This window comes from Moschus berezovskii, chromosome 11 (genome assembly GCF_049115385.1).
Source record: "Moschus berezovskii isolate FMDL1 chromosome 11, NW_MosBer_1.0, whole genome shotgun sequence".
Lineage (NCBI taxonomy): Eukaryota > Metazoa > Chordata > Mammalia > Artiodactyla > Moschidae > Moschus > Moschus berezovskii.
In genome coordinates, this window is record NC_142470.1 from 98,125,454 (window position 1) to 98,152,384 (window position 26,931).

The 26,931-nt window shown below is 37.9% G+C and overlaps 1 protein-coding gene across 1 annotated transcript; it reads right to left on the reverse strand.

Moving 5' to 3' along the window:
• Nucleotides 1–26,825, reverse strand: MOB1A (MOB kinase activator 1A). The gene is made up of 6 exons (XM_055399914.2): nt 26,583–26,825; nt 23,532–23,698; nt 12,774–12,867; nt 11,242–11,375; nt 5,220–5,383; nt 1–3,665 (listed from the first exon to the last, which is right to left on the reverse strand). The coding sequence occupies exons 1-6, from the start codon at nt 26,594–26,596 to the stop codon at nt 3,588–3,590; spliced, it is 651 nt and encodes a 216-aa protein (XP_055255889.1). The 5' UTR covers nt 26,597–26,825; the 3' UTR covers nt 1–3,587.
• Nucleotides 26,826–26,931: the final 106 nt, after the last annotated feature.

Here is a 26,931-nt window from a genome sequence, read left to right on the forward strand (position 1 = left end):
TTTCATCAATCCTTTCTTTCTTTCAATATATTTTATTCTGATGAAGTTACAAAAGTAGATACAAAACACTTTTTTAAAAAAGTACAGTTAACCGACTTAGAAAAATAGATAAAGCCCCTAAAGGTTTAAAAATACAAAATAAATTTTCATGTAAAGAACATTTAAAAATATTTTAGATAACCAAGACTAACTTAAGCAAGTTATTTTCAATGTAGACCAAACATAGAATGCTGTCCTATAATAAATCTATAGCACACTGGTAATCCATTCGGATTTACAGAATACTTGTTTGAAACAGAATCTGATGAGAGAAAATCCAAGTGAATTTCAATGCAGTTGCTTCAGTAAAATTACTGCTACCACAGATAATATCATCCCCCAAAGCCCATTACAGTCTGAAATATCAAAATCTAATGCAAAAGCACAGGAAGACTGAGGAGCTACTATTTTCCCTCTTTGCCAGAATTGTACAATAGTTAAAAACCAAATCCAGTTACTGAACTGGTATTAGGAGGAAACAATGTCCCTGTTGAAGCTGCTTAGTTTGGTGTCCCAGCTAGTATTTTCAGGCCAGAATTCTACAGAAAGCAGAGACAGACTCCTATCATCAGGCACAGGTGACACTAGCAGCATGACTAAAGCTGCTCAGGAACAAATTCCTAGGACGTACACTCTTTGGGACTGGTTTATGTGTATGAGGCAATGATGTAATGTTCAGAAGCTTCTCCACTTCTAATGTGCCCTCACTGCTCAGAGAGAGGACCAAACAGCATAATCAAGGAATCTCAAAAATATCCGAAAAATTAACATCACCACCAGGACTGAGCCTCTTGCCTCTGCTCTACTAGAAAAACTATCCTTTTGCTGTTATTAATGTCATGATGAATACAGATGTACATTTCTCAAGTAGGCAGCTACATGAGCTAAGGATCTACAGGTCTTAAGATGAAAGGAAATACTTTATTAACTGGCAGCCTACTAAAAACCACTTTTTTCACAGTTTGGCAAAGAATAAGGGAGCCATTTGGTTGTCAATACAAAAACTGTAGTACAAGGAAGTTTCACTATTTAAACAAAAATCTGCACATCATTGTCCAAAAGTTTTTTTTTTAAAGGCCTGGAAATTAAAGCACCATAGGATTAACTGCATAATTCAGCAAGTACTATCCAACCCATGATTTTAGTCGGGTATGAAGAGCAGTGATGAGACACTGAGAGAGGACTTCTGATTAGGAGGAGCCTGGGGAGTGAGTGTTACTCGGGAGACAAATCAAGATTGAGAGGAGTCAAAGAAAGACTGACCCCTCAAGCCAAGAAGGTGCTATCTTCTCCATGTTCTCTGCCCTTTGCTCCATCTCTCCTGTTCACTCCTGGCCTTGGATGTAAATAAATAATGTTAACACTAATGTTTGATTGCATTGCTGGTTAAGCCAGATTAACTGGGAATGCTTTTTCTTTTTGGTATTGCTTTTATTTTTTTAAAAAAGGACATTTTGAATTACCTGAATTCTTAATTACCAACAAATTTTAAAATTTATGTCCCATTATTAAGCTGTCTCTACTACTGTTAATTTCGTTACTTAGTTTTAGGACTCTAAGTCATGAAGAGAGGGAGGGTTTCTACCACTGAAAATAATGAAGGAAAGTAAGAACACTTTTATTTGATGATACCTGAAATATTAGAAATGATAAAAATACAATCTTACTTGAGAAATATTTCATTCCTAGCAGACTTAAATTAATGTTCAAACAACAATGTTCAAAGTCAAGAGGCAGTAACATCCTAACATTCTAAAAAACCTTCTTGTTTGGAAATGATCAACATAAACATACAGAATGCCTGATGGTTCTTTTGGATAATCTTAAAATGAGGATTATGGAATGTTTCATAGAGGACTTTTTTTAATAAGGGATTTTCCCACTATTTCCCAAAACAACGATGTATGGTTTCAGCCTAAATCAGGTAAAATGTTTTGTTTCCTTTAAAATTCTATATATATTCAAGAATTTATTGAAATTGAGTTATTACAAAAATGGAGTTTCTCAGTCATTTTTTCTTTACAATCTAGTAGAATAATAAAAATAAACAACAAAAAAACCTTCAAATTTAACCTTAACCAAAGGTATCAAGGAACACGGTGAGTACTTTGCAAAAAATCACAGCTCTGAAACAAAGGTTGATGACCTTCAAGTGTTGCCAGTCTGGCAAGTCTTTAGTGATATTTGTGCCTCAATACACTTCAAACAGTCTATATCTGAAAAATTGAAAGAAAATTAGATCTTTTCTTCACTAAAGGAGACTCTTTTTACCCCAACAGAATAATTTCAAGTTTTGGTACAAAAACAATTACAACAGAATAAAACGCCAATCGATCCTTTGACTATTAACAGAATGAAGTTTTTTTCACTTGTCCCATTTTTGTCTCCTTTAAACATATACCCTCCTACCCCCAACACACACATACATACACACATTAAAGAACATGTAGTACACCGAACTTTCAGCGGGGTTATAAACTGTGCACACCTTTAAGTTTTTTATTATGTTTTTCCTTATGTTTTAACCTTATTGGGATAAAGTTCATGCATTTCTATGCTACTCTTAACTAAGTCTCAAGACACAATAAAAATACATAGAAGTAGTTTCTATTTTAAGGAAAACTCAAAATAATCACGCACTCTTGAGTACTTTCTTCTATTCTCCTATCCAAATTTCAAGGCCTCTGAAACCAAAAACATGAATGAAAGTAATGGTTTTTGAGACCAAAATTTGTTATAATTTTTTTGGAAGTCGTCTTCTTCTCAGCCAAAACCTACATATTAAAATTAATCTGAATGAAGCTTTTCAAAATAAAAATCTGCAAGACAATTAATTCTTAGATGCCTTAAAAAAATTCTTTGATACACACTAAAAATCTAGATAGGCTGTGAATAAAATCCCAAATAAAGATTAAAAAATAAAGTCATTTTAGAAATAGCTCTGGTTACTCCCATATCATGTCTTATGATGATTTAAACTGCAATCATGGATTTTGAAAAAAAATACATGTATATAACCTATAAAAACACTAGCATACAAACTTCAAACTAAAAGGTTATCCAAAGTGACACAAATGTTTTCAATCTAAAGAAAATTTCAAATGCCTCTTCTATTTGTAAAATAAAAGCAGAATAAAACTGATCTGATTGCATTATTAGGAAATTTGTTTTGGAAGCTTGTTAATAAATTATTGGTAGAAATTTTTTATATCCATCATGCTGTTACCTGAGTCAGACTTCAGTCATCTTCTTCAGTAAATGAATAAGTAAACTAATAAACTACAAGTCAGTCCTCATATACTACAACCAAAAATGACTCTGTGGTAGTAACAGCAGTGATCATACAGTGCCTCAAATTCAGCCATGTCCTGAATTTCTCTCTGAAGGTATTAGGCCAACCTACCTTTGGGACAATTTTATCAGTAGACACAGACAATTGGTGTCTTTTTGTCCTGTCTTAAAGTCTGTATCACTAGTCTATAACAGAAAGCAATGAGATAGCTCTAGCAGTAGATGAAGCAAGAAGGTAACTGTTCCAGAAGAAAAATTTATCTGTCTTTTGATCCAAGCTTCTCAATTAATTCCTGAAGAGGTGCCAACTCACGCCTATCAATCAGATTAAACTCCTAAAAAAAGAAGAAAAATAAAATTAAAAAAACAGATCTAAAATTAAAACTATGTCATTCAGAGAAAGGATTCCCAACTCTAGCTTTCTGAAATCCAAAAGAATGATTAAATAATCTCCATGAATATTTTAAAATAGGATCATTTTTACTCCCTATTTTAAAATACAAGGGACTTAATAGATAGTGGCCTCCTCTGGGGCAGTGGACCTCTTACTTCCATATACCTACATCTACATCCTATCTATGACAGGGAACAATCTCTGAGAGAGACAAAAAAGAAAGCACAGTACATTCTCCTCTGTGTGGACACAGAATTAGATATATAATATCTACTATAAAAGCTACTGGTTTTCCCATCAAAATATCTATAGAGAGATATAATTATATTTGCATAAAGAATTATATATTTCTAAAGTTAGGCTAAATGCGGATGTTAGACTGATGCTAAAGCTGAAACTCCAATACTTTGGCCATCTCATGCGAAGAGTTGATTCACTGGAAAAGACTGATGCTGGGAGGGATTGGAGGCAGGAAGAGAAGGGGATGACAGCATGAGATGGCTGGATGGCATCACCGACTCGATGGACATGAGTTTGAGTGAACTCCAGGAGTTGGTGATGGACAGGGAGGCCTGGCGTGCTGTGATTCATGGGGTCGCAAAGAGTCGGACACAACTGAGCGACTGAACTGAACTGAAAGTTAGGCTAAGGAATCCCTATTCTTTGATCATTTTTTTCAAACAATGTGAATTATTTTGACTTTCAGTTCAGTTCAGTTCAGTCGCTCAGTCGTGTCCGACTCTTAGTGACCCCATGAACCACAGCACGCCAGGCCTCCCTGTCCATCACCAACTCCCAGAGTTCACTCAAACTCATGTCCATCGAGTCGGTGATGCCATCCAGCCATCTCATTCTCTGTCGTCCCTGTCTCCTCCTACCCCCAATCGCTCCCAGCATCAGAGTCTTTTCCAGTGAGTCAACTCGTCGCATGAGGTGGCCAAAGTATTGGAGTTTCAGCTTTAGAAAGTTCTAATTCCAACTAAGGGCCCATAAGGAAATAGGCCACACCTCTGAAGGGGGTGGTTCTTTGTGACGTTTCTAGCTGCTAACTTTGTAAGATTTGGCCTGAAATAGACTTCTGGAAACTTAACTCAAGATAGTAGCTAACGAGTTCTTCTAAAAGTTTATCCTCCAGGCATAGACATCTCATGAAACGACACAACCCTAGATGTTTTTCCCACGGCATCCCTTTATTCAGCAGTGGCAATGGGACACGAGGGTGTTGACAAGCTTCCTGGGTGTTTGGTGCTTCATGTCATATTCCAATCAGAGACCAGGGGCAGGTCTCTCCAGAGGCAAAAGGCCCCATATGGGGGTGATGCCTTCTATTCTGTTATGTACATCATAGAAACAAACAAGAAAAAGGTAATAAAACAGAACTCTACATGCTTACCTCTATATCTATAAATAAGACACTATAAATACTCTTTATTAATTACCAATTCAAATACATCCATGTCAAAGGACACACCAAATTCAATGCAATTCAACTTACCTGAACGAAGAAAATAAAGTGCTTAAAGGAGGTGTTGAGGTGGGCTTCCTCCTGCAGCTGCATTACAGAATCAAAGTGCTGGTGATAAATATGGGCATAAACCCTGAACAGACGCTTTAGAATGGTCTTTGCCACAGACATAAAGTTTTTAGGAAATGGGACACCTGTAATATATATATGTCTCAATCAGTCTTTTATCAGTAAGAGGAAAATAAATAGCAGAAAAATTTAGACAATGCCATGAACAACTCCAATACACAAATTCACAATACAAGCTTCTATCCATACATATATTTTTCAAAAGGGCAAGGGAAAAAACCACCCAAACCTAAGTATGTGAGGTATCCTCATACCACGCTTTCACTGACTGCCTTACAATAGTAGGCACAAGTGACAAGTGATGGAAGATGATGCTGAATCAGAGGTGAATTTTACTTGTTTAATACTGGAGAATTTCTTCCCAAAAATAACGGCAACAAGTTTGTTTAGTTTCCTGTTTCTTTGGCTCCGTCATGCAGCCTGTTGGAAATCTTAGCTCTCCAGTCAGGGATCGAACTCGAACACCCTGCATTGGAAGCGTGTTTTAACCACTGGACTGCCAGGGAATCCCAGGAAGTTCTATTTACAGTTCAGACTATAAACAGAAAATTTTTACTTTTGGCAATTTATAACTCTAAAAAGATTTTTTACACACACACACACTCAACCAGGACTGGAAACTTTCCCAAGCAAAAGAAAAAGGCACACCTTGAGTCATTATTATCTACTGTCTACAAATAAAAAATATTTTATCTTCTGAAGTACTCTGAAAATCTAGTCTTCCTTCTTAGACTAGGCGTCCCCAACTTTACATTTAATTTTTTAAAGTGCTATTTCCATTTTCCTATAGTGTAAGAAGAGGAATAATACTTTAAGGAGAAGAATGGCACCTCCCTATTTTTCAAAGAAAATAAATATCTCCTCATAAAAGAACTGGGAAAGATCTTTGTCATCTCTCTCCAAGCAGTGCAGGTGGGGATACGACTGGCTGCACTCCTGAATATTTTGGTTGACAAGATTAATGTTTCTTAGGAAACAGGTACAGAAGACAGAACAACAGGTGCTGAGCACAGTTAACAAACACATAAGGAGGCCACTGCTTCCAAAATGACCCAGAACAGCTGGCCTAGTAACACTGTACTACTCCTGAACACATCCTTTTCTCTCATGCTTCAGAAAACAAAAGTTAAAACACTTGCTCCTTCCCTGCATTCTGTACCCTTGACTTCTCCACCAGTCCTGAATAGTTTGAAATTTAGTGTATTTTGCTCTTGTAAGCTGATGTATATGTATGTGTTCCTCCATCCCTCATCCCCAGTCTTTGTAACAACTTGCCTTTTCACACTTATGGACATGTTTTTCTGGACTTGGTCTTATATTCATGTATGAAAAGATGGATTTTTAAGTCAAATCCTTTTTCTCTCAGAATTAACAGATGGGCACCATGCTATTAAAAAGAATATTAATAAGCCAGATATATTAGCTTAAAAATGAGTAACAATCAAGTTTTGTCTAAAACAATCAATCCTGGCGTTAAGTTAAGACCTAGATAATAGTCTAATGAAGGGGGAAATAATTCCAGAACATTAGAATAAAATATTGAAGAATTGGGAAGCTGAAGAAAGAGAACAATGACAAAAGTATTCTTTACCTCCATAAGAGGGAGACTCTGATAGATAAATAAAGTGATTTATTTTAATCTAAGCACTTTCCAAGCTGAATTTAACATTCAAGTACAGCCAATACACAATAAAGGATCTATGAGAAAGGAAACAAAAGGCTTTATAGAACAGAAAAATTGACCAATAGCAAACAGACCAAATATAACAACATGACATAAATTTTTCTTCTGAAAGCCTCTGATTAGATTTCAAAAAGGAATCTGCTATGTTCTGAATGTGTGTGTGTGCACGCACGAACACTCTGTTGCTCAGTTGTGTCTAACTCTTTGTAGCTCCGTGGACTGTAGCCCACCAGGATCCTCTGTCCATGGGGAGTTTCCAGACAAGAATACTGGAGTGGACTGCCATGCCCTAATCCAGAGGATCTTCCTGACCCAGGGATCAAACCCAGGTCTCCCACACTGCAGGCTCTGTGCCTCCTTCAAAATCATATTGAAATTTTAACACCCTAGACAATGGTATTAAGAGGTGGGGCCTTTGGGGGTGATAAGGCCATAAGGCCTCTGCCCCTTTGGCTAGAATTAGTGCCCATATAGGAAGAAACAGAGATGATTTCCCTCTTTGCCATGTGAGGATACAATAAAAAGACTGTTTTTTTTGCTATCTGTAAACCAGGAATAGGACCTATACAGAACCTGACCATGCTGGCCTCTGATCTTGGAATTCCAGACTTCAGAAGTTAAGAAACACATCTTTATTGCTTATAAGCCCTCCAGTCTCTGGTACTTTTTGTTATAGCAAGCCAAACAGACATGACAGAATCTAACAATATGTTGTTCATTAGATACCCTATACTGAAAATGACAAGGATCAATCACATCCATGAATATCGCTGCAAAAATCTTAATCAAAATATCCAGAAAAAAAGAAACGTCTTGCAGCAGAACATTGAAAAAAATAGAGAAAACCTTATGATCAACAACAGAAAATAGAAGAGCATCTGATAAAACCCTACAATTTTATTTTTAAAAATTCACAAACCTCTAACCAAAAGTAAGATTCCTGCTTAATGCTGAAATACTAGAAGCACTTACATGAAAGTAAAGAAAAGGATGTCTGCCTTCATCACCTTTACTCAGCACTGTTCTGAAAGTACTAGTTACTGCAATTAGTTAAGAGTACACAAGTAGTATATTTATCAGAAAAGAATAGATGAAATTAGAATTATCTTAGTCTGATGGGACTATAAAGTTTAAAAACTCAAGACCCAATCCAAAAGAAATAAAAACTTATGGTCAATTATAAAATTAATAGATGTATCAACAGCTTTCCTATATACTAAACGATAACCAGTTAGAAACCAGATTATCAATAAAAACATTAAGTGCCTATGAATAAACTTAAGAAACTTGAAGGACTAAAGTAAAATACAGAATTTTTCCAAGAGGGAATAAGAAATAATTAACACTGTTCTTGGATAGAAAGACTCAGTATTGTCAAGAGAACAAGAATCCCTACATTAATTTACAAACTGAATGAAATCTTAGAAAAAAATCTCACAGGTCTTTTTTTTACCTTGACAAAATGTTTATAAATTCTGTGGAAGAACAAACTTTCCAGAATAGCCGTGAGTATTCTGAAAAAGAAGAGCAAGGAAGAGAGACTAGCCCAACAAGATGTTCAAAGATACACGGCCATGGTAATTAAAACAGTGTGGAATTTCTAAAAGAATAAAGACATTAAAAGACTCCAAAACATATGTCAATTTGCTGTACACACACTAAAATTAGGGGATAAAAGACCGATGCATTTGATAAATGGTACCGGACAAACTGACTAGCATTTATAATTGGGCAAAAAGTAAGAGGAGCATTGAGAAAAAATTCCTGACAGAACAAGATTTAAAAACAAAACCACAAAAGTACTAAACAAAAGCATCGACAAATGTTTTTATGATCTTTAAGTAGGAAAGACCCTTCTGATCATTGTATTAAAATCCAATCATCATAAAGGCAAAGATTCAGTTCAGTTCAGTTGCTCAGTCGTGTCCAATTCTTTGTGACCCCATGAATCACAGCATGCCAGGCCTCCCTGTCCATCACCAACTCCCGGAGTTCACTCAAACTCATGTCCATCGAGTCGGTGATGCCATTCAGCCATCTCATTCTGTCGTCCCCTTCTCTTCCTGCCTCCAATTCCTCCCAGCATCAGTCTTTTCCAGTGAGTCAACTCTTCGCATGAGATAGCCAAAGTATTGGAGTTTCAGCTTTAGCATCAGTCCTTCCAATGAACACCCAGGACTGATCTCCTTTAGAGTGGACTGATTCGATCTCCTTGCAGTCCAAGGGACTCTCAAAAGAGTCTTCTCCAACACCACAGTTCAAAAGCATCAATTCTTCAGTGCTCAGCTTTCTTCACAGTCCAACTCTCATATCCATACATGACCACTGGAAAAACCATAGCCTTGACTAGACAGACCTTGTTGGCAAAGGGATTTCTCTGCTTTTTAATATGCTATCTAGGTTGGTCATAACTTTCCTTCCAAGGAGTAAGCGTCTTTTCATTTCATGGTTGCCATCAGCATCTGCAGTGATTTTGGAGCTCCCCAAAATAAAGTCTGACACTGTTTCCATTGTTTCCCCATCTATTTCCCATGAAGTGATGGGACCAGATGCATGATCTTAGTTTTCTGAATGTTGAGCTTTAAGCCAACTTTTTCACTCTCCTCTTGCACTGAGGCTTTTGAGTTCCTCTTCACTTTTGCCATAAGGGTGGTGTCATCTGCATATCTGAGGTTATTGATATTTCTCCCAGCAATCTTGATTCCAGCCTGTGCTTCTTCCAGCCCAGCGTTCCTCATGATGTACTCTGCATAGAAGTTAAATAAGCAGGGTGACAATATACAGCCTTGACATATTCCTTTTCCTATTTGGAACCAGTCTGTTGTTCCATGTCCAGTTCTAACTCTTGCTTCCTGACCTGCATACAGGTTTCTCAAGAGGCAGGTCAGGTGGTCTGGTATCCCCATGTCTTTCAGAATTTTCCACAGTTTATTGTGATCCACATAGTCAAAGACTTTGGCATAGTCAATAAAGCAGAAGTAGATGTTTTTCTGGAACTCTCTTGCTCTTTCCATGATCCACTGGATGTTGGCAATTTGATCTCTGGTGCCTCTGCCTTTTCTAAAACCAGCTTGAACATCTGGAAGTTCACGGTTTACGTATTGCTGAAGCCTGGCTTGGAGAATTTTGAGCATGACTTCACTAGCGTGTGAGATGAGTGCAATTGTGCGGTAGTTTGAGCATTCTTTGGCATTGCCTTTCTTTGGGATTGGAATGAAAACTGACCTTTTCCAGTCCTGTGGCCACTGCTGAGTTTTCCAAATTTGCTGGCATATTGAGTGTACCACTTTCACAGCATCACCTTTCAGGATTTGAAATAGCTCAACTGGAATTCCATCACCTCCACTAGCTTTGTTTGTAGGGATGCTTTCTAAGGCCCACTTGACTTCACATTCCAGGATGTCTGACTCTAGGTGAGTGATCACACCATCGTGATTATCTTGGTCATGAAGATCTTTTTCGTATAGTTCTTCTGTGTATTCTTGCCAGCTCTTCTTAATATCATCTGCTTCTGTTAGGTCCACACCATTTCTGTCCTTTATCGAGCCCATCTTTCCACGAAATGTTCCCTTGGTATCTCTAATTTTCTTGAAGAGATCTCTGGTCTTTCCTATTCGGTTGTTTTCCTCTATTTCTTTGCATTGATCGCTGAGGAAGGCTTTATCTCTCCTTGCTATTCTTTGGAACTCTGCATTCAGATGCTTATATCTTTCCTTTTCTCCTTTGCTTTTCGCTTCTCTTCTTTTCACAGCTATTGGTAAGGCCTCCCCAGACAGCCATTTTGTTTTTTTGCATTTCTTTTCCATGGGGATGGTCCATACATAGCCAAAAAACCCTCATAAACAAAATAAGTCAATAAGGCAACCTGAAGAAAAATACAACATGCACAACAAAGATCTAATATATCCTTAACATAAAGAAATACACAAAGGATATAAACAGAAAACACACAATGATCAGTAAACCAAAAAATGCTCCATCTTTTCAATATTTTTGTAAAATGAACACTATACTAGAAATTTATTTACCCATTTTAGAAAAGATGAAAAACTGAGAGGCAACTAGTACTGACGAGGAAACACATGCAGACACAAACGTGGCTGGAAGGAGTATACATCTATAACCTTTTTGTAGAGAAATCTGGCAGTCTTTATTAGATTTTGTTACACTAATAGTGCATTAAAAAGAATATAACATTTATCATTTAAAAAGAATATCAGTTCTACAACATTAACTCACCAATTTTAGAAGGAAAAAGAGTTTCATCATCAAGTTGATCCTGAACCCAAGTCATCAAATAGTCAATGTATTTTGGTGCAGAACATTTGATTGGCTTTTTAATATTAGTACCATCTGCCCAATGATATTCGTATCTGGAGAGAAAGAAGTTTTACAACATGTTGCAACTTATAATCATAATAGGTTCACAGTTTGTCTAAGTTGCTAAGTGTGTTCATGCACACATACACACACATATAATTTTAGTAAATTAACCAAAGTTCTACTGAAGATTACTTGGGAGTTCCCTGCAGAAAGACAGCTGACCCTTAAACAACAAGGGTTTGAACCACACAGGTCCACTTACACACAGGTATTTTTCAATAGCAAATACTATGATCCACAGTTGGTTGAATCCATAGATGCAGAGGGACCATGGATATGGAGGGCTGGCTGAACTTACACAATATTCTGAAATATGATGGTAATAAATGGAAAAGAAAAAGACAGTATGGCAGGTGGCTGTGCCAGAATTTGTTTTACAACACAGCCCTGAGAAAGGCCAAGGAACTGAGTTCCTATCAGTTAGACAGAGGGTGCTGAGGAGTGGGTAAGGTGCTGATGGATCCTCCATATTCTGAGCTTGTAGGTCATTAAGTAATTATCAATAGAGCCAAGATTACAAAACCCTGTTTTTTTGAGAGGGTTCTAAAGAATAAATCTTATGCATGCATCTTTTTCTACTTCACCTTTGCTAAGCTAGAATGATTAATAAAACAACTTCACTTTATGAATCATTTAAGCCAAAGATAGGAAATTTGAGGACTAAAACAACACTTCACAAAATAAAAAACATCTCTCCTAAAATAATGTAATAAAAACAGAACTCAAATTCACTGGGGATCGTTTTCACCTTTATGTAAAAACGTTAGCAAATTCAGAAAGGACTATTTTTTCCCAAGAGATAAATATCTTAATAGCATCTATCATCACATAAAAGCAATCAATTGTTATTGGAAAAAAGACTGGAAGGATACTAAAACGTTAATTCTATAACATCTTAATCTTGTGGGTGATAAAGGGTTCTACCTCTTTGTCAATATTTCTAGAAATTTATTACAGTCAAAAAATTTTAATCTAGCATCTTTAAGCCAGGTAACTAAAGCAGCACAATTTGCAATAATTAATACCAAATAAACACAATGAAAAAAATAAAATATTAAAGGGTCAAACTAAGAAATTAATTTAAAAAACAGAAACAAAACCATAAATTTAACAAAATTGAAAAAATAACTTTTGTAAAAGCAAGATAAAGCTAAATTTCTTAACTTTCGATCCTACTGAACATTCATACTTACTACAATGCAATTATAAAAAATCAAAACACTGGGAAACACATACCAAAGTATTTAATAACTAAAAGGTTAAAAGTAAGCTTTTGTTTTCACAAGCAAACAGTTAAGAAAAACAAGTCTTTACTACTTAATTTATATCAATTGGTGATTAGCTTTATTTAGTAATTCAAATACCTATATAACAGCCAGTGTAAGTACCTGGGACCTGCAGACATGACTGGACAGCTTGCTTCAGTGCAGAATTCTGTGATAGTGCCATATAACATGTTGATCTGGTTGAAGAAATCCACAGCTGGAAAATTAATAACAGAATTCTGTTAAAATGTCCACGTAAACACAATAAAACATCAGATCTCTCAACTGGAGGAGTCAGTCAAGAATCCTCAGGAGATTCAACAATCCAGGGGCAGTATAAATTCTCTTTAATTGTCACACCTAAAGTAAACTTAAAAAAAAATGTATTTATTTATGTGGCTGTGCCAGGTCTTAGTTTCAGCATGTGGAATCTTTAGTTGCAGCATGTGGGATCTAGTTCCCTCACCAGGGATCAAACCTGAGCCCCCTGCACTGGGAGCTCAGAGTCTTAGCCACTGAAGTCACCAGGGAACTCCCTTAAGTAAACTTTAATATACTTATTTTTAATATACTAAGCTTTTAGACAGCCTGTAAGCAGGAAAATATTATAGATATTAATAACTTAATGGCAACTGAGCTTCCAGTTCAAGATGGCAGAGTAGAAGAACGTGCACTTAGATCTCCTCCTGCAAGAGCACCAAAATTGCAACTAGTTATGGAACCACCATAGACAGGAGGATGCTGGCACCTACCAAAAGATACCCCATATCCAAAGAAAAAGAAGAAGCTGTAGCGAGATGGTAGGAGAGGCACAATCCTGATAAAATCAAATGCCACAGCCACTGGGTGGGTGACCTACAAGTTGAAGAATAATACCAAAGAAATTCTCCCACCATTGTGAAGATTCTGAACCCCACATCAGGCTTCCCAACCTGGGGATCCAACAAAGGGGCTGGGAATCCCAGAGAATCTGACCTTGAAGGCCAACAGGATTTGATTACAAGGCTTCCACAGGACTGGGAGAAACAGAGACTCCAGTCTTGGAGGGCACAAACAAAACCTTGTGTGCACCAGACTCAGAGGAAAGGAGCAGTGACCCCATGGGAGACTGAACCAAAACTACCTGCTAGTGTTGGAGGGTCTCTTGAGGAGGCGTAGGTCAACAGGGGCTCATTACAGTGTCGGTGGCACTGGAAGGTCCTCCTTGGCGTAAACCCTCTAGGAGTTCACCATTAAACCTTACCACAGAGCCTATAAAACCCAGGGTGCTGGGTTGCCTCAAGCCAAAAAGCTTCCAAAGAGGGAGCACAACCCTTCCCATCAGCAGATAATTGAACTAAAGCTTTACTGAGCACGGCCCTGCCCACCAGAGCAAGACCCACTTTTTCCCACCACCATTCCCTTCCATCAGGAAATTTACACAAGCCTCTTAGCTTCTTTCATCAGAGGGCAGAGAGAAGATGCAAGAAGAATCACAGTCCCCCAGCAACTAAAACAAAAACCATATTACAGGAAGTTAATTAGCATGAAAAAGCAGAAATTTATGTCCTAGATGAAGGGACAACATAAAACCCCATACAAACAACTAAATGAAGACAGGGTACCTTCCAGAAAAAGAATTCAGAGTGATAGTGGAAATGATTCAGGATCTCAGAAAAAGAATGGAGGACGAAGATTGAGAAGATGCAAGAAATGTTTACCAAAGACCTAGAAGATCTGAAGAACAGAGATGAATAATATGTTAGAAGGAATCAACAGCAAAATAACTGAGGCAGAAGAACGGACAAATGATCTGGAGGACAGAATGGTGGAAATCACTGCTGCAGAACAGAATATAGAAAAAACTGGGACATCATTAAACGCACCAATATTCGCATTATAGGGGTCCCAGGAGAAGAGAGAGAAAGAAACAGAAAATATTTGAAGCGACAATAGCTGAAAACTTCCCTAACGTGGGAAAGAAGCAGTCAACCAAGTCCAGGAAAACAGAGAGTCTTAGGCAGGATAAACCCAAAGAGGAACACACCAAGACACACAGTAATCAAACTGACAAAAACTAAAGACAGAGATAAAACATTAAAAGCAAGAAAGGAAAAACGACAAATAACATACAAGGGAACTACCATCAGACTATCAAGTTGATTTCTCAACAGACACTCTATGTAAAACAGGGGAATGGCAAGATATATTTAAAGTGATGAAAAAGAAGAACCTACAACCAAGAATACTCTACCCAGCAAGACTCTCCTTCAGATTTCATGGAGAAATCAAAAGCTTTCCAGATAAGCAAAAGTTAAGAGAATTCAGCACCACCAAACCACCTTTACAACAAATGCTAAAGGAACATTTCGAGGCAGGAAACAAGAGAAGGAAAAGACCAACCTACAGAAAATAAACCCAAAACAATTAAGAAAATAGTAACAGGATCATATATAATCAATAATTATCTTAAATGTAAATGGATTAAATGCACAACAAAAAGACAGACTGGCTGGGTAGATGAAAACATGTGCATGTATGTACTTCCATTTACCACATCACTCTGCTTGACCCCTCAAATTGTATGTAATTATGTTCTTAGGTTAATCATGTCCCCATTATGGCTTACAATTGTAATTATCTTTTTTGTCTGGCTATTGATTGTCAAAATTGATAAACATCTCCCACTATTGTGATTATGTAACTCTCATTTAATACCACTGTATCATGATTGGTCAAAAGAAAAATAACAGAATTCTGTATCACCAAAATTACCATTTAATAGGAAAACCTATAATCACGTCTTAAAATCCAATACATTATCAGAATTTGGAATTTTTTGAAAAATACAAATAACTAGGTATAGATTTTTTTTGCGCCAGAGTTCCAGATATGTTTCTAATGAGCAACCATGTTTAAAAACAACTGGATCATATGAGGAAATTTTTCTTTTATCTAGTTTGTTTCACTTTTTCTATTTCATATTCAGTGCTCCCGTTTCATTTAATGTTTTCCAACTTTTCCATCATTTTAAAAAAGTTTTTCTTTCTCAAGCCTTTATCAAACATAGTAGAAAACTCGTATTCATATATATAATGCGTATAACATATAAATTTTAGAAAACTTCTGAATTTTTACCTAACTAAAAACTTTAGCCTGTTTGACTTGGTTTAGTTTGATTCTACTTGTTTGATTCAGCATGAATAGAATGCTGCTGCTGCTGCTAAGTTGCTTCAGCCGTGTCCGACTCTGTGTGACCCCAGAGACGGCAGCCTACCAGGCTCCCGAATGCTAGATTTCTAATAAAAAAAAAAAAAAAAAGATACGCAATAAGCAACAAAAGTTTACTGTATACCACAGGGATTACTGACTGTGTTACAAGATACAGTCAATATCTTGTAATAATCTATAATGGAAAACAATTCCAAAATTAATGTGTACATATATAACTAGATCACAAAAAAAAATGTACTTTCTGAAATTTAGTAATGTTTATCTTTTTGCCAGTTTTTATAAATGTCCTCTGAACATTTAGTAACAATGTATGAGATACAAAATTTTAAATACATTTGTTTAGAATATAAGATTGTTATTGTTCAGTCACTAAGCCATGTCCGACTCTGTATTCCATGAACTGCAGCACACCAGGTTTCTCTGTCCTTCACTAACTCCCTGAGTTTGCTCAAACTCATGTCCATTGATACCATCCAACCATTTCATCCTCTGTTGCTCCCTTCTCCTCCTGCTCTCCATTTTTCCCAGCATCAGGGTCTTTTCCAATGAGTCAGCTCTTTGCATCAGGTGGCCAAAGTATTGGACCTTCAGCTTCAGCATTCGTCCTTCCAACAAATATTCAGGGTAGACTTCCTTTAGGATTGATTGACTTGATCTCCTTGACGGAAGGGACTTGCAAGAGTCTTCTCAAGCACCACAGTTCAAAAGCATCAATTCTTCGGCGATCAGCCTTCTTTATGGCCTAACTCTCACATCTCTACTGGAAAAACCATAGCTTTGACTTTGTCTGCAAAGTGATATCTCTGCTTTTTAAAACACTGTCTAGTATTGACATAGCTATTCTTCCAAGGAGCAAACATCTTTTAATTTCAAGGCTGCAGTCACTATCTGCAGTGATTCTGGAGTCGAAGAAAATGAAATCTGACACTGTTCCCACATTTTCCCCATCTATTTGCCATAAAGTGATAGGGTCGGATGCCATGTTCTTAAAGCTTTTTGAAAGTTGAGTTTTAAGCCAGCTTTTTCACTCTCCTCTTTCACCTTCATCAAGAGGCTCTTCAGTTCCTCTTCACTTTCTACCATTAACGTGGTTATCATCTGCATATCTGAGGTCGTTGATATTTCCCCCAGCAATCTTGATTCCAGTCCAATGTTCATGTCTAACTCTTACTGTTGCTTCTTGTTCTGCATACACATTTTGCAGGAGGCAAGTAAGGTGGTCTGGTACTCCTATCTCTTTCAGAACATTCTAGTTTGTTGTAACCCACAGTCAAAGGCTTTAGCATAGTCAATGAAGCAGATGTATGTTTGGAATTCCCCTGCTTTTTTCTATGATCCAGGGTATGTTGACAACTTGATCTCTCATTCCTCTGCCTTTTCTAAACCCAGCTGGTACCTCTGAAAGTTCTCAGTTCATATACTGCTGAAGCCTAGCTTGAAGGATTTTGCTGGCATGTGAAATGAGTGCAATTGTACGGTAATTTGAACATTCTTTGGCATTGCTTTTCTTTGGGATTAGAATGAAAATTGACTTTTCCCAGTCCTGCGGCCATGGCTGAGTTTTCCAAATTTTCTGGCATATTGAGCACAGCACTTTAACAGCATCATCTTCTAGGATTTGAAATAGCTCAGCTTAAATTCCAACACCTCCACTAGCTTTGTTCATAATAATGCTTCACACTCCAGGATGAATGGGTCTAGGTGAGTGACCACATCATTGTGGTTAACTGGGTCATTAAGAGCTTTTTTATACAGTTCTTCTGTGTATTCTTGCCACCTTTTCTGTTTCTGTTAGGTCCTTCCCATCTTTGTCCTTTATTGTGCCTATCTTTGTATGAAATGTTCAAATTAATATAAATAAAATCTACAATATTTAAATTATTAATGACATTATTCAAGATGCTCCTATTCTTATTTTTTCTGCACTTGATAAAATATTCTCAGAGAAATATTAATGTCTCATTATGATTATATATTTTTTCTTTTCCCTTATATATCTTCTGATTTTTGTTTTATGTATCTTTGTTGTTAGGTGTATAATGGTTAATGATGTCTATCTTCTTTGTGAATTGTACCTTTTATCATTAAAAATGCTCATCTTTGTATCATTTAAAAATAAATTTAAAAACAAAAAACCAAAAATTCTAACTTAAAGGTAATTATTACATTAAAATATACAATTTGATGATATCCAAGCAAATGAAAATCCATACCTTCTTATCAGTCTCAACCAGGCAATACCATTTGTGTTAGGAAAGAGAAGAAAAGTATTATGAATATACTGTGAGGGAGGTGTTTAAGCTATATCAGGCAAGTAAAAAATCTAATTTATCATAAAAAATTGAGATCCAGTGCATATTGAAGACATAAAAAATACACGAGATAAAGTACCTTGTTCTAGAGTCTCTAGCTAACAAAAAGGACAAAATCAAGAGAGGGATAATACAGCATGTAAGAAGAGACCATCCAAAGGCCAACAAAAAGTGCTAGAAGAATTCAGAGAAAAGGTAACATCGTGAGAAGCTGAGACAGTCAAGGAGTACTTCCTTAAAAAGCTTCAGCTAGAACTGGAAGAAAATAGAAGAGGAAGCGGGTACGAAACTCAGGCTTAACTGACTGAAACATATTGCTTTGTGCAGAGAGAACCACATAAGCCTTGGAAGGATTTGTTAAAACGTTTCAGTTCCCTGTCTAAAACACTACCTAAACGCAACTAGGGCTTTTCCAAGTTTCTTAAAAAACAAATGAATAAAAAAGCTCCACCATGTCAAAAGGAATTTTATACAAAACCCCCACACTTATAAACTTTCCTCTTAAATTAGTCATGTTTTCTAAGAAAGTAATACTCTTTCAAAACAAAGAATGTGCCTAGATGGTGTGCTGGTTTATTGGTCTGTTCTCAAAATATGGTCCAGAGATCCCCTGTTTCACAGGGGAAACTGTGAGGTCAGAAACATTTTAATTGCTCTGAATTCTCACTCTAGTAGGAGGCACGGTGGAGCTGTCCAGAGGCTCCATGGCGTGACACCACAACAGACTGAATGCAGAAGCAAGTGTGAGAATCCAGCCATCAGATGTGAAATGAGATGTGCAACTAGTGCCATGCTTCTCACTAACATTTACTTTGGAAAATAGCTATTTTTATAAAAATACATTTATGTTAACATGTAATGGGTTTATTATTGCTATTTTTAGATGAATTTTAAAATAAATATTTTTAATTGCTCAGTTTTAATTTCTAACACAGGATCATTAAACACAACACATACAATTAAAAACTCTTTGGGTTCTCAATAATTTTTAAGAGAATAAAAGGATCCTGGAACCAAAAGGTTGAGACTGGCTGATTAGAGCAGTATGTCTCAAAGAAAAATCTAAGGCTGAAGAAGGCCAACAGATTCCTTCAGAATGAAAGATGATACACAGATAGCCAACAGACACATGAAAAGATGTTCAACACTGGGGCTTCCCTGCTGGTACAGTGGTTATGAATCTGCCTTGCAATGCAGGGGACACCAGTTCTATCCCTGATCTGGGAAAACCCCACATGCCTAACTATAAGCCTATGTGCCACAACTACTGAAGCCTGTGCGTCACAGAGCCAGTGCGAGGCAATAAGAGAAGCCACTGCAGTAAGAAGCCAGTGCACTGCACCTAAAAGTAGGCCCCATTCTCCACACACAGTGGAGAAAGCCCACACACAGTAATAAAGACCCAGTGCAGCCAGAAACAAAGAAATAAATAAAGATGAGAAACAACAACAAACAAGATGTTCAACATCACTGATTATTAAAGAAACACAAATCAAACTACAATGAGGTACCACCTCACACCAGTCAGAATGGCCATCATTAAAAAGTCAACAAATAACTAATGCGGGAAAGGATGTGGAGAAAAGAGAACACTCCTACAGTGCTGGTGGGGATGTAAGTCGGTACAGCCACTGTGAAAAACATTATGGATGTTTCTCAGAAAATTAAAAATAGAATTACCGTATTATCTAGCAATTCCACTCCTGGGCATATATCCAGACAAAGCTATAATTCAAAAAGATACACACACTCCTATGTTCACAGTAGCACGCTTCACAATAGCGAAGACATGGAAACAACCTAAAAGTCCAAAGACGAATGTATCAAGAAGATGCAGTACATATATACAATGGGATATTACTCAGCTATAAAAAGAACAAAATATGGCACTTCCCTGGTGGTCCAGTGGTTAAGATTAGGTGCTACCAAAGAAGGGGGCATGGGTTCAATCTTTGGTTGGGGAACTAAGATCCTGCATGCTGGCTCCCCCTGGCAAAAAAATTATGAAATAATCCCATTTGCAGCAACATGGATGGACCTAGAGATTATCATACTAAGTGAAGTAACTCAGAGAAAGACAAATACTATATGATATCACATATATGGAAACTAAGCTATGACACAAATGAACCTATTTATGAAACCAACCACACACAGAGAACACATTGGTGGTTGCCAAGGGATGGGGGAGGGGATGGAGGAAGGATGGGGCAGAAGTTGGGATTAGCATTTGTAAGCTTCTTATATATAGAACAGATAAACAACAAGGTCCTACTGTATCAGTTCAGTTCAGTCGCTCAGTCGTGTCTGACTCTCTGCGACCCCATGAATCACAGCACGCCAGGCCTCCCTGTCTATCACCAACTCCGGGAGTTCACTCAAACTCATGTCCATCGAGTCGGTGATGCCATCCAGCCATCTCATTCTCTGTTGTCCCCTTCTCCTCCCGCCCCTAACCTTTCCCAGCATCAGAGTCTTTTCCAGTGAGTCAACTCGTCGCATGAGGTGGCCAAAGTATTGCAGTTTCAGCTTTAGCATCAGTACTTCCAATGAACACCCAGGACTGATCTCCTTTAGAATGGACTGGTTGGATCTCCTTGCAGTCCAAGGGACTCTCAAGAGTCTTCTCCAACACCACAGTTCAAAAGCATCAATTCTTCGGCGATCAGCTTTCTTCGCAGTCCAACTCTCACATCCATACATGACCATGGGAAAAACCATAGCCTTGACTAGACGGACCTTGGTTGGTAAAGCAATGTCTCTGCTTTTTAATATACTATCTAGGTTGGTCATAACTTTCCTTCCAAGGAGCAAGCGTCTTTTAATTTCATGGCTGCAATCAGCATCTGCAGTGATTTTGGAGCCCCCAAAAATAAAGTATGACACTGTCTCCACTGTTTTTCCATCTATTTCCCATGAAGTGATGGGACCAGATGCCATGATCTTTGTTTTCTGAATGTTGAGCTTCAAGCCAACCTTTTCACTCTCCTCTTTCACTTTCATCAAGAGGCTTTTGAGTTCCTCTTCACTTTCTGCCATAAGGGTGGTGTCATCTGCATATCTGAGGTTATTGATATTTCTCCCGGCGATCTTGATTCCAGCTTGTGCTTCTTCCAGCCCAGCGTTCCTCATGATGTACTCTGCATATAAGTTAAATAAGCAGGGTGACAGTATACAACCTTGACGTACTCCTTTTCCTATTTGGACCCAGTCTGTTGTTCCATGTCCAGTTCTGACTGTTGCTTCCTGACCTGCATACAGGTTTCTCAAGAGGCAGGTCAGGTAGTCTGGTATTCCCATCTCTTTCAGAATTTTCCAGGCAAATTTGGCCTACTGTATAGTAGGGAGAATTAATATCCTATGATAAATAATACTCAAAAATATAAAAAACATGTACATAACTGAATATATGTCTGTATAACAATCACTGTACTGTACAGCAGTAATTAACACAACACTGTAAATCCCCTATACTTCAATTAAAAAATCTAAAAAAGAATAGGATAATGATTTGAATAAGACTATAAAAAGGGGGTCTTTTCTGAATAGATAATACTTAACATGGTTCACATAACAAAAGAGAGATAAAAATATATAGAGAAAAAAATCTAGGGACTTCCCTGGTGGTCCAGGGAAGAATTCACCTTTCAATACAGGGGATGCAGGTTCAATCCCTGGTCAGGGAAATAAGATCCCTCATGCCACTGGGCAACTACTGAGCACACGAGTTCTAGAACCCATGTGCCAAAACTAGAGAGAAGCTTGCATGAGCGGCAAGGAAACATTCTGCATGCCACAACTAAGATCCAACACACCCAAATAAATAAATAATTTTTAAAAAGATCAAATCCCAATCATTCCAACTTCCTTCCTACACACAGGCTAACTACTAATTTGTTCTGTCTCTTGCCCTGTAAGTTTCCTTATCCCATGTAACACAAAAGAAAACACATTATATAGTTCTGCACCTTGTTTTGTTTTTTCCCTCTTAGTAATATGAATAACATTTTTTAATGAGTTGAGGAAAATAAAATTTTTCTTAATGTGGTTACTGGAAATTTTTAAATTAAATTTATAATTTACAATATATTCCTATTAGACCACACTGACCAAGGCGATGATTATCAACAAAGCATCCACACTGTTGGAAGTATGTACCACCATCTGAGAAGTAGTCTTAAACAAAATCAAACCTGAATTTGACCAAAATCAAACCTGAATTTGACCAAAGCTCCAAATCTGTACTAACATGGTAGCCACTAGACACACAGGGCAATTTACATTAAAATGAAGTTAAATTTAAAATTCACTTTCAGTCTCAGTCGCCACATTTCAAGTGCTAAATGGCCATAATGAAGATATATATTTTCATTATCACAGAAATATGTCTGGGATTTCCTTCAAAATAATCGGGGTAGTGTATAGAAACAGCACAACTGGCCATGAATTGATAATTGCTGAAACTGGATAACAGATACCTAGGAATTCATTCTACTAGTTTCTCTATATTTGTATGTCTGAAAACTTCCATCAAAAAGTTTTAAAGATTCCTGGAACAACAAAAATTCCTAATAGACTTAAACCCTATCATCCTGAACTGAGATTGCAAAAATGATGGACTCCAAAATGATGCTCCAATCTCAGCATATCCTCCCATGTCATGCCCTTACTTTCCTAATTCAGAGTGACTTTCAGCTCATGGATCACTCTGCTCTCTCCCAGTCTCTCAATTTCCTTCTGACTACTCCAAAGTCACAATAATCAAGTGACTGACCAACGCAACTACGCTTGACTTTTCTGTATACACGGCAAATGAAAGGTGCTGGGAGGGGGGCACAACTGTGAAGATGGATCCCTAAAGTCATGTCCATCACAGGCAGAAATTTTATCAATTTCTCATTTGCCCTTACTCGGCAATTCAGACCATTCTCAGAGATTACCCTAAAGCACTCTTCATTTCTCCTCAGTCTCTCTACTCAACCACACAACTACACCCTGAAGAGCAAACACTTTGGATGTATCTGCACTTACATGTTTCTTCACAGATAGTCTGTTTTATTATGATACTTACACTCAAAAGGGCTTCCTTGGTGGCTCAGATGGTAAAGAATCTGCCTGCAATGCAGGAGACCTGGGTTCAAGCCCTGGGTTGGAAAGATCCCCTGGAGAAGGGAATGGTTACCCATGCCAGTATTCTGGCCTGGAGAATTCCATGGACTGTATAGTCCATGGGGTCGCAAAGAGTTGGACACAATTGAGTGACTTCCACTCACACGCATAAAAGAAAATTCATTAACAAAGAGATTTTAGCAAAATCTTATCAAGTAGTAATGTTGAAAGTTATTAAAAAACTTACTGTTAACAGCAATCCATTCATTGAGGTCCTCTCCCTCTGGCAACATAACTGCTTGTCTCAAATTCCCACTTCCTAGAGTTGCTTCTGCATGTTTTAAGAGTTCATACTGATGAGATCCTTCAGGGATATTCTTCTTCGGTTTGAATGTTTTAGAAGAGCGGCTACTACTGTTAGGTTAAAAGTAAGAGTATATCAATTTTTAGGACCGGACACAGAATGACCATTTTAGGCATATAAATTGTTTTGAAATTAAAAAACATTTCCTGAAAAGGGTGATGATGTGGGGGTGGGCAACGCACAATAAAGATTTAAAATTTTAAAAAAGCTTCCCCTACACAGAAACAGGAATAGCAGCACAATTTCATATAGAGGGCAATTTTACTAAGCTGCATGAAGCAGAAAGGGCAACCTAACCAAAAGAAGAAAAAACCTGGATTTTAGTTCTTGATCTGCCACTAACTCTGTGATGACTTGAGAAACCTAACCTCCTTTTGGCCTGTTTTCATCTACAGAAAGCAGTGCTGCGAGAGTGGTAGTTCTAAGGCTCTTATAGCTTAAAAATCCAGTTTTCTGTATCAAAATACTTGTGGTGCCATCAAAGCAAACTACAGAAGAATCACTAACATTTGGAATTTATGGCAGGGAAAATAACTGGTTTTGGAGGGGCAAAGTAAGCTTTTATTCCTATCTCACACCATTCATAAGGTCTTCCTAATATGACACAAAGCTCAGAAAAAAATGGACAGATTTCTAACAATTAAAGCTTCCATAATTCAGGGGGAAAAAAGCACTTGTAACCACTTGTAACACATACTACAAAGTATGAACTAAATAATAAAAGGCTTTTATAATTGGTTAAGAAAAAGGCTTTAGAAAAATGGGCTAAAGAGATGATTATATAATTCAGAAAGAAAAACAATGACAAATGAACAGATGTGAAATGCTCCTCAATCCGTCCCTTCTGCTTCTGGTATCTGTCCTTGATATGGATAAAGATGTGTTTTCCAAGATTGTTTTTAATAGTGAAAAACCTGGAAACAATCCTAAAGCTTACTAGTAGAGAAACGCTATGACACATCTATATTGTGGAATACATATGGCAATTAAGAAGACAGAGCTACATGACTTCACATAGATAGATTTCAATACATGGTCACACATATTACAATATGACATGTACAGAAGTCTATCTTGTAAATGCATAGAAAACGTCACCCACCAAACTGATACTGGTGATTACTTCCAGGAAGGGAAGGAAATAAGACTGAGGAATTTCACTTTACCTGAGTAATCTGAATTTTAAATAAGACTGATTGTTAAGTAGAAAGGAGTTATGAAAACAATAAAAATCAAACATGAGAAGTTTGTGTTTAACATAATAAAGAGCTAAATTTAATAGGGAAGCATTACATTAGAGGGAATGGCCCTTTACAAAAAAAACAAGCTGTGAATGACAGGAAGCTAAATATGGAAAACTAGCAAGAAAAGATGTCTCATCTTCATGGAAATGAAGAAGTCTGTGCTTCAAATGGCACCATCAAAACAGTGAAAAGAATCTACAAAATCGGAGAAAATTTTGCAAAACGCAGGTGTGATTAAGGGACTTATATCCAGGATAAAGAATTTTTACAACTTAAAACCAAAGACAAGCCAATTTAAAAAACGGTCAAAGTGTTTGAATAGCTATTACTTCAAAGAATATACACAAATTGCCAATAAGCACACAAAAAGGTGCTCAGTATCATTAATCATTAAGGAAAACAAATTAAAATCACAATGAGATACCATTTCACATCCACTTAAGATGTGTTATAATCAAAAATTCAATTAACAAGTGCTAGAGAGGGTGTGGGGAAATTTCCAAGAGAATTAACACACAGATCCAAAACAAAAATCTATACACAAGTTTATAGCATAATAATTCACAATAGCCAAAAAGCGGAAACTCAATTGTCTATCAACAAAACAAAGTTTAAAAGAAATAAACAGAGCCATATTTAGGTCCAAAAAACAAATAAGAACTGTGCATCCACAAACCAACCACTAACTAAACATTAACATAAGAAAAAGACTGGTTATGGGGGGGATTGTTCTGGTAATAAGGAAACTTTCAATTAAAATATAAATCAGATTTTTTGATACAGTAATCACACTTTGAACGCTATTCGCTTAAAAAAAATAATCCAAAGGAGGGGAAAAGCAATTGTTAGTCAAAGATATTTCTTGTAATCCTATTTTACAACAGCAAAGAAGAGAATCCAAATTTCTCACAGTAAGAAACGGGGTGAACTCTGGTTATGATACACTTAGATGTCAAGTATGTGGGTGATGCCCGTAACTAAAAATGGATTCGCTCATACAATACATATTTAAGCAGTACACTAGGTAGACAGGGCCACTCGAGGGAAGAAAGGTGTTACAGCAATGCTTTCCAAACGTTAATGTGCTTAAGAATCATCGGAGAATTTACAAACTTTTCCCACTTGAAGGCTTATTTGGGTCCAACAGCTATCTCTATAACAGGATTCTACTGAGTTAAAAAGACGTTAGCTAATTACACAAATTCACAAAGCGGGCTGAATCAGAACTGTATGCAAAGGCCGCAGCTTAACTTTAGAGACACTCCCACATTTTCCAGGGGCGGCATTTTTCCGCGGGGGTAATTTAATCCTGACGATAATAAAGCTGGCGTACGGTGGAATAAAAAGCTTAGTCAGCATGCATCGTTACTAAAAGGCTGGGGACTTGAGAGAGATCTGGAGCCCCGGATCGTCTCTCTGCCCTCAGGCGCACTCGGGCGGAAAAGTTTCGAGGCGCTACCGGCCTCGGGGCCTTTCTACACCCCAACCTTCTCGCTCCGCTTCCTTTGCCTCGACCTTCACCTCCGTCGGTTTCTACCCACATCCCAGACTCCCCCAAGACTCCGAGCGCTAGCAGAGCAAGCACCCGGCACCCCTACCCCGGCCCGGGGGACTGCCCTCGCCTCAGGCGCCCCATCGCCCCTTCCGGCCCTCGGCCCTCACTCAGCCCTGGAGCCCCGGTCACACTCACAAGAGGAAGCTCATCTTCTGTCCTCGGAGGGGAGGGGCCGCTGGCCCCCGCCGCGGTCAGGACTCGGAGTCCGCGCGGAACCGGGAAGGAGCCGAAGGTCCAAAGCCGGCGGACAGCCGAAGCTGGCGCCGCCACAGCCCCAAGCCCGGGTGGAACCGACGCAGAGCCGGCGCAAGCGGGCGTGAGCAACTGAACCCGCCTAGTACTCCTCCCCCACCTTCCAGACCCAAAATGCGGAACCAGCAAAATCTCGCGATCTAAGGCTTCGTTCGGCGCCGCCCCCGCAGGAGCGTATCTACAAGCCCCTTTTTGCACCGCCCGCTCCTTCACCTCAGCCAATCAGGGGCCT

Bases quoted from the DNA above. Each gene is read 5' to 3' on its own strand.
- MOB1A (XM_055399914.2), bottom strand. The intron at 11,376-12,773 runs GTACTTACACTG...CTTTCTCTCCAG, and splicing joins GTCATGTCTGCAGGTCCCAG to ATACGAATATCATTGGGCAG. The intron at 5,384-11,241 runs GTGAGTTAATGT...TATATATTACAG, and splicing joins TCTTTTTCCTTCTAAAATTG to GTGTCCCATTTCCTAAAAAC.